This window comes from Dermacentor albipictus, unplaced genomic scaffold (assembly GCF_038994185.2).
Source record: "Dermacentor albipictus isolate Rhodes 1998 colony unplaced genomic scaffold, USDA_Dalb.pri_finalv2 scaffold_13, whole genome shotgun sequence".
NCBI classification, from domain to species: domain Eukaryota; kingdom Metazoa; phylum Arthropoda; class Arachnida; order Ixodida; family Ixodidae; genus Dermacentor; species Dermacentor albipictus.
Genome location: NW_027225567.1, coordinates 2,537,365 through 2,549,705, shown reverse-complemented (window position 1 = coordinate 2,549,705; position 12,341 = coordinate 2,537,365). Strand labels below are relative to the sequence as shown.

General features: G+C 44.7%; 1 protein-coding gene across 3 annotated transcripts in view; it reads left to right on the top strand.

Annotated features, from left to right (window-relative positions):
- The window catches only part of LOC135917793 (neprilysin-like), a 34,230-nt gene that overhangs the window by 7,349 nt on the left and 14,540 nt on the right, over positions 1-12,341 (top strand). For 2 of the 3 annotated variants that reach the window (XM_070528667.1, XM_070528666.1), the window contains exon 2: positions 10,496-10,674. In XM_070528667.1, coding sequence (XP_070384768.1) covers positions 10,496-10,674 — 179 coding nt within the window. The remainder of the gene's footprint in view (positions 1-10,495; positions 10,675-12,341) is intronic. The other variant, XM_070528668.1, reaches the window with a different exon arrangement.

Below are 12,341 nucleotides of genomic sequence, written 5' to 3'. Positions count from 1 at the left end.
CTTATAGGTGGGCATCAGATAAATTTGGAGAAAAGGAGGAATTGATTTCGCTTCTTTTAGGGGTTGTGGGGGAGGGGGGGGGCAGGCTGAGTGGGTAAAACCCAAATATGAATATGGCACAGGAACCCTTGCCGCGAACAAGCGATGCTGTTGCCGTCGTGGGAAGGGGCAGGTCCGCGTGTTGGACGAACGCAGCCACGATAATTAAACCGGCGGTCATGAGGCCGGCCCGGTGTCGTCTGCCGTCAGCATGCCAGTGGTCGGCAAACGAGCTCGACATTTGTAAAAGCCAAGCCCGGCTCAAGCCGTATTGCTGTGGTCGGGCCAGTCTACTTTTTAACTGACCATGGGCGTCAGCCGGAGCTACCACCGAGCCCCCCACCCCCCCCCCCCTTTTTTTTTGCTTAGGTCACGCTACCCCATCTTAGCATAATGTGATGATGCGGTGCAGCCAACGGCTGCTTAAGTGAGCGACTGGCCGCTCACGAGTTAAAGATTCTGGGATGACTCGTCAAATCGAAAGACACTATGGGCAACCAGCGCTGAAGCTTCGCGTGCCGACAGCAGCGCCGTAACACACAGCCTAGCGAGCGGTAGACACAGTTTCCAGTAGCACACGCAGTGATTTCGTGTCAGCAAATTCACCGATTGTCTTGAGTCACACTTTTCACGGCTCCTCAAACGGCAGGGAACCGGCGTGCTAGGACGTAGCAGCGCATGCGCTCTACGCAGCGCGCATGGCCATGGACAGAACTTGGCTGGCCGCATCGGGCTAGACAAACATTGATACAGGCGCACGTTTCTTATCGCTAAATATGTCGTGCCATCTTCGTAGCCTCCCTATCGGACGGTTTCAGCATATTTTAGTAACGCATGAAAAATGTCGTTGCGCCTCCTGGCCAGCGCTGGTTCCCCATGAGGTGTTTCCATCAAACGCATTTCTGTCGACTTGCATGATGAATTGCATTTTGTTCGGTTGCTGGTTGCCATGGCACTTCAGCGATACAATCGCTGTTACAGTGCAGGATAATTTTATTTCCCCTGTGCACTTTCGGAAACTAGCCATGTCGTGGGTACCGGAAAAAGAAAGCCGACGCATTGTAGATCTGTGCCTACAAAACTATTCTCAACGCGTTATATCGGAGATGACAAAAAGGCCACTGAAAACTATGAATCGAATCATCCAGGCTTACAAGAAGGATGGAAGAATTGCGGATGTTTCCCGTAAAGCACGGCAAAAAGTGACCGCTGAAGCTGAATACATGACCATTGTTGCGGCGGCTGCTGCAAACCCGACCTTCAGCGTTCGGGAAATTAAGAACAGCCTCAGGCAGGGTAACGTCTCTGACACGACTATCAAGAGTCTCCTCTACGCCCCAACCTAATAAAGAGCGCAAAAAATGACTGTATTTTTACACTGATCACTTATCAAAAACATGCTAAGTTATTTATGGGTTGAGAAGCTTGTTTCTGTTAATGTATATTAATTAAGCAGGCTGTTCACAACCTGTAGACCGAGCCAAATGGAAAATGCTCGAGTTAGTGAAGTACGCCTTCCCGCAACGCCGCCTCGGTCGCTCAGTCACCTGGGTCTAGCGAAGCGTACTTTACAGCAAAGCCAGAGCTGCGCGCTCCAGCGCTGTAGCAGACGACGCGAAGCGCCTCCCCGAGGTCTGTGTGCGCCTGCGCCGTTTTGCTTCGATGCGCCACCTCGCCGGACGCACTGGCGCTCCTCGGAGCGCGGCCACGGTGAGCCGTGCTCACCCTAAGAGTGGACGAGCCTGTACATGGCAAGGATGGGAAGGGCGCTAGAAGGAAAAAATATCGTGTTTAATCTATCTTACAAATGGGCGGGCACTATAGTAGAGCAGCAGCGTCCAGGTTTGTCTTATGCAGACGAAATTGTGTTGCTTTCTAACAGGCAAATTAATATTCAGGGTCTGGCTAATATCCGTGGACACGAAGGTGAGACTTTCGGATTAAAATTTAGAGTTAATATATTACCTTTTGTGGTATTCAATGAAAACAGTGAAAAGAGAGTGTCAATAATGGGCCAGGAGATACTTCGGGTAAAAGTATAGAAATACTTTGATGCATGGATAAACGAAGACAGTAGATATATGGAAACACAGGAAAAAGAATAATAGCAAAGGGGAAGATAAATACGGCACTAATAAAACACAAAGCGCAGTGGGGATGCAATACGTACGGAATGCTCCGGTGTATGTGGAAAGGTGTAATGGTTCCGGGGCTTACAATATGGAATGCGGTTGTTTGCTTGAAATCAGAGGTACAATCAGGAATCGATGGTAACCAAAGATCACTGGGATGCCGCACATTGGACGCTCAAGGGTAGACTACAAATGAAGCTGTACAGGGCGATATGGGCTAGACAAATTTTGAAGTGGAGGGACTCGGAGTAAAATTGATGTCTAGGAAGGACAGTAATATGAAAGTAAATGGGTTGCGAGAATGTTCAAGTATTTGTACTGGAAAAATATCGAGTCACAGTGGCGGAAAAGAACTAGGAAGCTGACCAGCAAGTATGCCACCGGTGTAGTAAGCAACATGGCAAAAAAGAACGTCAAACACGAAGTCGGAGAGGCTGAGACAATCTCCTGAGTGACGGCAACTTAAAAGTAACCTGCCACCAGTAACTACTTAAGAGGTAAAAACGAAATCAGGAAACAATTTATGATAACTCAAAGGGAAGCTCATTACTTTTCGAAGCGAGATCAGGATGCCTTAGAACGCGTACTCATAAAGCAAGAGGTAAGAAGGAAGAAGAAGCATGTGCTTGCTGCAGTAAAGCTAGGGATACGATGGAACATATTTTATTAGACTGTTAAGATATCTACCCAGCTGCTAGTTTAGGCTCCCCGTCGCCTCCTTGAAGCCCTTGGGTTCAGCCTGCTAGCAGGGGGAAAGTAAACATGCCCGCAATAGAGATTAGTAAAAGGCGATTGGAGGTTTGGTGGCAGAAAAGTAGGGAGTACAGAAACAGCGGAGGCATACAAAGACAAGGTTCCCAATAGTAGTTCAGAAAGGTTGATGCCGGGAATTCTTTTTGTTCTTTAAAAAAAAATATATAGGCAAGGCACTAGGTAACATAATTAAGAACAAGAAATCGGTGGTGCAACTCCACCGCCCTGTTTCAAAGGGGACGCTCATAGTATGCATCCATTTCACTCAGAGTGTGCACTTTTACCAATTGCGTCCGTCGACAGGAGACGTAAATGAAGGTTGCTGCTAATATCTGTACACGTTTGAGTTTGTTGATTTGGTATTGCTGGTGAGGATATTAAATTACGCTGGCGTATTGCAAAGCTGAGCACATGGTCGTTTTGTGAGCTTTGAGCTTGGTGCAGCAGCTGATAGTCTCTTTTGGAGAAAGCCAAGCTTGCGTTGGGGGGCAACTGCACAGACGTTATCTGGATGAGCATTCCAATTTAGTTGGTCTGCAATCGTTACGTCGAGATATTTAACGTGGTAGGCCACCTTAAAAAAGCCTTTTTCTAACTAAATAGATTTTTTTCACGTTTTATGTATGCCCAAAGATTCAGCTACATGTTGCAAAAAATTTCAACTATCATTAGTTTGGAAGTTGCAGTGAGTTTTCCAACACGTACCCTTGTATTGCGAAACCGAGAATCAGTGCTGTTCCCTTTACACAAATATTGTTCTAAATACTTCTTGTTTTTTCATTTTATGTTGTCACCGAGTAGCAACACAAACAAAATGAGACTCTATAGAGCACCTCATAGGGTACACAGCTATGAAGTTGGTGCATTTTGGGCCGCCGTCATGTTTCTGACATCTTTCACATGATTTGAAGATTTGTTTACATTTTTCTCAAAACAAAATTTTGTTCCAGCCCATGTTACGCAAACTTTGATACCGTTAATTAATGAACGTATTTGATATGAAATTTCGCACGCTCATTCCTCACATAGAGGTGTGTGCAATGAAGTAGAACAAAAGAAATGATGCACTATTTTTGCATCTAAAGCTCAGTTTGCAAATAAGTTTGGTGCAAATTGACATTCTTTCCCTTTGCTTATTTTTTGAACATTCCTTTTTAATGTTTATCCCATTGCATTTATCCTAGTTCATTGCACAGCTCCACCACTTAGCTACATAAATACCAACGCTTTACAAAGTCTATGAAATGATTAGTTGCTTAACACTGCTGGTGCGACTAGCACTTTTTTCATATATTGATAAGCGTTACCTACCAAAAAAATCAAATTCACCATCCTTTTGCTTTAAATAGTTGAATACGCTAAGACATGCTTTTTCGGCAAGAAAAAGTTGTTTAAATCCTGGATTCCGATATAAAAATTCTTTTTGTGTGTGGATATCACTTTAAGTTGTTTTGAACTTGGACTTTTCTTGCTATTGGTTCCTTATTTGCTGTTTGAGAAGGTTATGCAAAGTGATATTCCTCTGTGTGCCTCTTCAAGGGACATTGGAGGGTAATCAGATCACCGAGCTTAAGTACTGTACAGGTTAGTCTTAATGAGCTAGTAACTTCATAAGTCATTATAAAGGAAGGAAAACCACAAGGCAGATTTTAAACTTAGCAAATACAGCGTGGGAGCTTTCTGGGAACATTTCCTGCGTGAAAGCGGCCTTATTTAATGTGCGTAAATAGGTTACATCAGTGACGTCACATTGACGTAATCGGTGCCGACATTGGAGAGTTAAATTTTAGAAGGGAACTTTGGCATTCGGCTTTGATGACTGCCATTGTTCTCTGGGAAGGGCTCTTTGAACGGATACTTCCCCAGCATGTATAATCTGCTTTGGTGTTGTCCTTTAGTCTGTTTCTTGATTACATACCTGCAAACCTGTGGATTTTAAAATTCGTAAGAATCTCGCAGAGACAAACGGGACGGGTAGGGGTGGATGAAAGCACGCATTTCTTTAATGCTTGCCCTACAAGTATACACCTTTTGTGGTATACATGTGCACTTTAGTAACAGTGATATACCGTTAGACGCGCAGCACGCGAGCAGTAGCAAGCCTTTTTTTTATCAACAAAGAGTAGCAAGCAACACAAAGCTTTTAGATCACAATGACTTTTTCATCGAGTTCGAAGCAGCAGCACTGCACCGCTTAAGGCTGGGAGTGGCGTTTCTAAACGGCCAACCCCCCACCGTACTAGAATGGACCATCGCTCCACGTTGGACTCCTGTAAGTGCGAGGAAATAATTGCGTAACTGCTGTGCCCACGGCACAGTGGCCAACGCTTCTCTGTCTCCAGAAAACTTGAAATCGGCTGAACTCGAGACCATTTTCCGAGTCAGAAATAGTCGAACTGAAGCCACATCCGCCGCTGGCGAAAAAAAAAAGAGAAGGAAAAAGAAAATAATCGTGCATTAGTGACACTCTTGAAGAGCGCCGGCCTGAGCGACCATTTTTAAATCTCTGCAACGTCCTGCGTTCACGCAGGGCTCAATCTTTCCCTCTTTCTGCTCCCGCTTTCCCTAACCCTCAGCCTAGGGTAGCAAGCCGGAAGTAGGCATTCATGCCTTTACACTGCTTGATTTCCCTTTCTCGCTCTCTGTCTCTCTCTCTCTCTCTCTCTCTCTCATGCTGTTGCCAATTCGGACTACTTCAGGAAGTTATAAACTTTTACCCTATGGCATGTGACAACTTGTTCTGTCACAAGAGTGCAACGCAGGTAAACTCATAATTTCTTTTTGCAAGCATATTTTGCAGTACTGCGCCGCCCCAACGCGTTCGAAGTTCTTCGAGAAGAAAATTTACTTTTCCTAAAACTTGGTGCAAGATTCGTAAAATTATAAAACAATCCGGAATTTGTAAACTTAACGAAAAACTTCGATTAGTTGGCACCTAGTATATGCTTTAAAGATACACTAAGTTAATTTTAGTGCAGCGGTGGCGTAGAGGTAGAACACCCACCTCGCGTGCAAAAGGTCCGTGGTTCGAATCCCGGTGCCGCGCAATTTTCCACCGGAATAAAAAAAAATCCGCGTATTGATAAAATTGCATAAACAGGCCTGGAGTGTGGCCTGATCCCGGTGACCAGAACTGGCAACGCACTCCCTACCAGAGCAGGATTGGCCACCCTGGTGGAGCACTTGGCCACAACCTTCTACATGAACACAACAATAAAACCCGGGCCCTCAGTCCCCAGCAGCTGTGAAGCAACTGACCACGGCGGCGGTCAGACCTGCGACGCAACAGAGGGTGCTAAGAATCCCTGGCTCCGGACAGGCCACAATTGGAATATGAACCTGGCAACGTTTAATGCTAGAACGTTATCTAGTGAGGCTAGTCTAGCAGTGCTATTGGAGGAATTCGAGGGCAGTAAATGGGATATAATAGGGCTCAGTGAAGTTAGGAGGCCAAAAGAAGCATATACAATGCTATAGAGCAGGCACGTCCTGTGCTACCGGGGCTTAGCGGAGAGACGAGAACTAGGAGTCGGATTCCTCATTAATAAGAATATAGCTGGTAACGTACAGGAATTCTATGGCATTAACCAGAGGGTGGCAGGTATTGTGAAACTTAATAAGAGGTACAGAATAAATGTCGTACAGGTATACGCCCCTACATCCAGTCATGATGACCAGGAAGTCGAAAGCTTCTATGAAGACGTGGAATCGGCGATGGGTAGAGTGAAAACAAAATACACTATACTGATCGGCGACTTCGATGCCTAGGTAGGCAAGAAGCAGGCTGGAGACAAGACAGTGGGGGAATGTGGCATAGGCACTAGGAACAGCAGGGTAGAGTTATTAGTAAAGTTAGCGGAACAGAATAATAATGTGCGGGTAATTAATACCTTCTTCCGCAAGCTGGATAGCCGGTAGGGCACGTGGAGGAGCCCGAATGGCGAGACTAGAAATGAAATAGACTTTATACTCTGCGCTAACCCTGGCATCATACAAGATATGGACGTGCTGGGCCAGGTGCGCTGCAGTGATCATAGGATGGTAAGAACTCGAATTAGCCAAGACTTGAGGAGGGAAGGGAAGAAACTGGTACATAAGAAGCCGATCAATGAGTTAGTGGTAAGAGGAAAAATAGAGGAATTCTAGATCAAGCTACAGAGCATGTATTCTGCTTTAACTCAGGAAGAGGACCTTAGTGTTGAAGCAATGGACGAAAATCTCGTGGGCATCATTAAGGAGTGTGCAATAGAAGTCGATGGTAACACCATTAGACAGGATACCTGTAAGCTATCGCAGGAGACGAAAGATCTGATTAAGAAACGCGAATGTATGAAAGCCTCTATCGCCACAGCTGGAATAGAACTGGCAGAACCATCCAAGGTAATCAACAAGCGTAAGACAGCTGATATAAGAAAGTATAATGTGGATAGAATTGAACATGCTCTCAAGAACGGAGGAAGCCTTAAAGCAGTGAAGAAGAAGCTAGGAATTGGCAAGAATCAGATGTATGCGTTAAGAGACAAAGGCGGCAATATCATTACTAATATGGATGAGATAGTTCAAGTGGCTGAGGATTTCTATAGAGATTTATACAGTAGCAATGGCTTCCACGACGATAATGGATAATAGGATAGTCTAGAGGAATTCTAAACCCCACAGGTAACGCCGGAAGAAGTAAAGAAAGCCTTAGGAGCTATGCAAAGGGGGAAGGCAGCTGGGGAGGATCAGGTAACAGCAGATTTGTTGAAGGATGGTGGTCAGATTGTTCTAGAGAAACTGGCCACCCTATATACGCAATGCCTCATTACCTCGAGCATACCGGAATCTTGGAAGAACGCTAACATAATCCTAATCCATAAGAAAGGGGATGCCAAAGGCTTGAAAAATTATAGACCGATCAGCTTACTGCCAGTTGCCTACAAACTATTTACTAAGGTAATCGCAAACAGAATCAGGAACACCTCAGACTTCTGTCAAGCAAAGGACCACGCAGGATTCCTTAACATATTCACACTATCAATCAGGAGATAGAGAAATGTGCGGAATATAGCCAACCATTATATATTGCTTTCATTGATTAGGAGAAAGCGTTTGATTCAGTCGAAACCTCAGCAGTCATGGAGGCATTACGGAATCAGGGTGTAGACGAGATGTATGTAAAACTGTTGAAAAATATCTATAGCGGCTTCACAGTCACCGTAGTCCTCCATAAAGGAAGCAACAAAATCCCAATAAAGAAATGCGTAAGGCAGGGAGATACGATCTCTCCAATGCTATTCATAGCGTGTTTACAAGAGGTATTCAGAGACTTGGATTGGGAAGAATTGGGGATAAGAGTTAATGAAGAATACCTTAGTAACCTGCGATTCGCTGATGATATTGCCTTGCTTAGTAACTCAGGGGACCAATTGTAATGCATGCTCACTGACCTGGAGAGGCAAAGCAGAAGAGTGGGTCTAAAAATTAATCTGCAGAAAACTGAAGTAATGTTTAACAGTTTCGGAAGAGAACAGCAATTTACAATAGGTAGCGAGGCACTGGAAGTGGTAAGGGAATACATCTCCTTAGGGCAGTTAGCGACGGCAGATCCGGATCATGAGATGGAAATAATCAGAAGAATAAGAATGGGCTGGAGTGCGTTTGGCAGGCATCCTCAGATCATGAACTGCAGGTTGCCATTATCCCCCAAGAGAAAATATATAATAGCGGTGTCTTACCAGTACTCACCTACGGGACAGAAACCTGGAGGCTTTCGAAAAGGGTTCTACTTAAATTGAGGACGACGCAACGAGCTATGGAAAGAAAAATGATGAGTGTAACTTTAAGGGATAAGAAAAGAGCAGATTGGGTGAGGGAACAAACGCGAGTTAATGGCATCTTAGTTGAAATCAAGAAAAAGAAATGGGCATGGGCAGGACATGTAATGAGAAAGGAAGATACCCGGTGGTCATTAAGGGTTGCGGACTGGATTCCAAGGGAAGGGAAGCGTAGCAGGGGGCGGCAGAAAGTTAGGTGGGCGGATGAGATTAGGAAGTTTGCAGGGACGACATGGCCACAATTAGTACATAACCGGGGCTGTTGGAGAAGTATGGGAAAGGCCTTTGCCCTGCAGTGGGCGTAACCAGGCTGCTGCTGCTGCTGCTGATAATGAAGTTAATCTTCTGTTTAAGGACGCACAGTGCATAAAAAGTGCGCCTGTTCATATGCACCTCAAGGGGGGGGGGTCGTAACACTTCTGGGCTTCTGGGGGCAAGCGAGCTGAGTTCCACGTATATCTTTTCTAAATCTTTGAACGTCACGAGCGGTAGGATTATATCGCAATCTCTAGCTATGCTTTTATAAGTGTGCTGTGTGTTTAAAAATGTTTGTACAAACATGCTCACACTCCATCTATTAGCGTGCACTGCTCGTTTTCGAAGCGCCGTATATACGGTGTCCCAGCTAACCTTGGCCAAGCTGTTCAAAGGAAAAAGAAGCGATAAAAAACAAGAATGTGCAATATACAATTATAATATCTGCGGTGGTTGGCCGTCAGAGGTCTAACAACCGAACACCGTAGCTCTTAATATCGTTTCTTGCGCCATGTTTTCTCAATTGTTTGTGTCGTTGAACAGCTCGATAAATCTTTAAACAACGTGTATGTAGTGCTGACGCTTCGCGAACGCTGAAAATGGAATGATGGCGCCCGCACTCGATGCATATAAAGGCGAGGTCTCTACCGCCGTCTTGTAAGGAAGGATCGCAGAATGTTTCTCCTGCAGACTAACTAACCTTGGAAGGTACCGTGCACGAGCGCAGTTTATCCCTCGCGTTGTCTAAATGAAATTTCACCTCGTTAATTTTTTTTTCTGTGCATTGAACATTTGTGTGCTTAAAGACGTGTTTTTTTCGCGCTGTAAGTTCCCATGGAAGCGTGATGGACCATCAATAGTCGTGTTTGCATATGTGCTATACAGTAGAATATCGCATTGCTTTGCTAGCGCATCGCGTTATACAAACGGAGATAATGCGCTATACCAGGTGTTGATCGAATGAAGGCGTCACTCTTATTGGTGAGGTCATGGCGAGCTGCTGGCATCCCATGTAAAGGTAAACAGTGTGAATGTGAGACGGGGGGACGCCAAAATCCTGGGCATGTGACGGGTTAAGAAATCTGCCATCAGTGTCTCGGTCGGCCCGGAGCCTTCTGATCGACAGCTGACTAGCACTGTTGGCCAGTGCATCGCTCACCATTGAAGCTGGCGTGCCTAGCAGTTCGGTGCGTTTTGCAGGCGCCGACTGCCTGACAGCTTTCATTATGTAACGAAACGAAGGTGGCGGAATGCTGATCGCTTATACGGTATATTGCTGCTACGCGGAAAGCATCAGTTTCGGCAATCGGTTGAAACTGGATTTAAGTTACGTGATCAATTACATAATCTTATAGCAGTGCTGCTGAACATTTCAGCCACTTCGACATGTATTTTTCTTCCCCCACCGTTCAGGACTCTCACAGCGCTTGCTTCAGTGTTTGCCGCACTTCTTTGTGTAGCAGCGTATGTTTTTGAGTTTATTACATTTGGCGGAAACAGTGCGGCCTGATTCTCGACTTCCTCACGCGCTGCGGATCCGAAAAGGCGGCGAACAGGATCCACCTCAAGGAGGTGGGGTGGCGACCACCGGGCAGGCGCCTCCTTACCCGAGAAAATCGACCGTTGGCGTGGACAGCATGGGGCCGCGGCGAAGCAAGAGGAAGAGAGCGGCAGAGTCCGTGAGTTGCCGCTTCGCGTCCACCGTAACGTTGCACCGTCGCGCGCTGTGCACGCGGAAGCGTGGCGACATGGGGGAGGACCCAAGGATGTTGCTCACTCCTACAGCACAGAGAAATTCCTAGAGTGCATGATAGGTTAAAAAAAAAAGAAAAAAGATTGTGCTTACAAGCACAACCTCGCTTTTCACGTGACCACACTTGTTATAAAGATGTCAAGCATCACTGCTCGCTAGTCGTCAGTGGTTGCTTGATAGGAAATGCCTCTCTCCAGTTCAGGGCACTTGGCTAATGTGAGCCAAAGACCGCGACAGAAATTTGCACTCAAAGGAAGGATGCCACACTGAAGTTTTGTTATTGACGATCTAAACTTACCGTAAGCACCAATCCAGTTCGTGCACTCAAGCTCCGTGGACCTGTCAACAGCGGGCCGATAGGTGTGGTTATGGCACATTGAGGTCCCGAGTACGTATACTTGAAACACGTCGCAATGTGACCTGACCGACTAGCGCGGGCGTAGAAGTTTACTCCGACATGCTTGCGTCCGTCAACGTATTACACTGCGCTGCAGTCTGCCTTTACAATGCAGGACATCAGGTACTTTTGCTGTGAATAGATACTTATGCGACGTAGTTCGCTGTTGTATTATTTTTTAAGTCTTGATCATACGATTCAAAAACTTGGTTATTATCACCAAAAAAAATTGTGAAAACGTGTTTCTTTACAAGGCGCGGAAAATTTTACTTGGAAGAAGATAGAATAGCGTCACTTTCCCCAACTGTTTAATGCGGGACAGATGGCTACTCAACAATAGACTATATTCACACTATCAATCAGGTGATAGAGAAACGTGCGGCATATAACGAACCCTTATATATACCCTTACAAAAAATTTTATAGAAAGTCCATAGACAGTCTAAAGACATTTCTCTATGAAGTCTATAGACTGTTTATAGACATTTCTTTAGACTAGTCTATAGACAGTCTATAGATTTATGGCCATACACTTTTTATAGACTAGTCTATAAAAAGTCTGAGTCTATAGATTGTCTATAGACTGTCTATAGACTTATGGCCATACACTTTTCATGGACTAGTCTATAAAAAGTCTCATTCTAAAGACTGTCTATAGACTGGCTATAGACTTATGGCCATACACTTTTTATAGACTAGTCTAAAAGAAGTCTGAGTCTATAGACTGTCTGTAGACTGTCTATGGACAAGTGTATAGGCTTACAGTTCTACTTTTGTATACTGAAGTCTATAGAATGTCTAAAGATGACATTTGTCTGTAGACATTTTATACACTTCAGTCTACAAAAGTAGAACTATATATACGGTCCTACTTTTGTAGATTGAAGTATATGGAATGTCTATATACAAATGTATATAGATAGTCTATAGACATTCTATAGACTTCAGTCTACAAAAACAGAACTTTATAGTCCGATACACTTTTTTTCTATGACATTCTGCAGACATTTGTCAACAAACATGAATTTTCATTAATCTATAGACACTCTATAGACACAGAAATTTTATAGACAAGTCTACAAAGAGTGTATAAGGCCATAACTCCATAGCGGCAATCTACAAGTTAGTTTACATTTTTGTTTACATGCGGTAGTAAAAAGTTTTGAATGTATTTATGCATGTGCACCTGTTCCTTT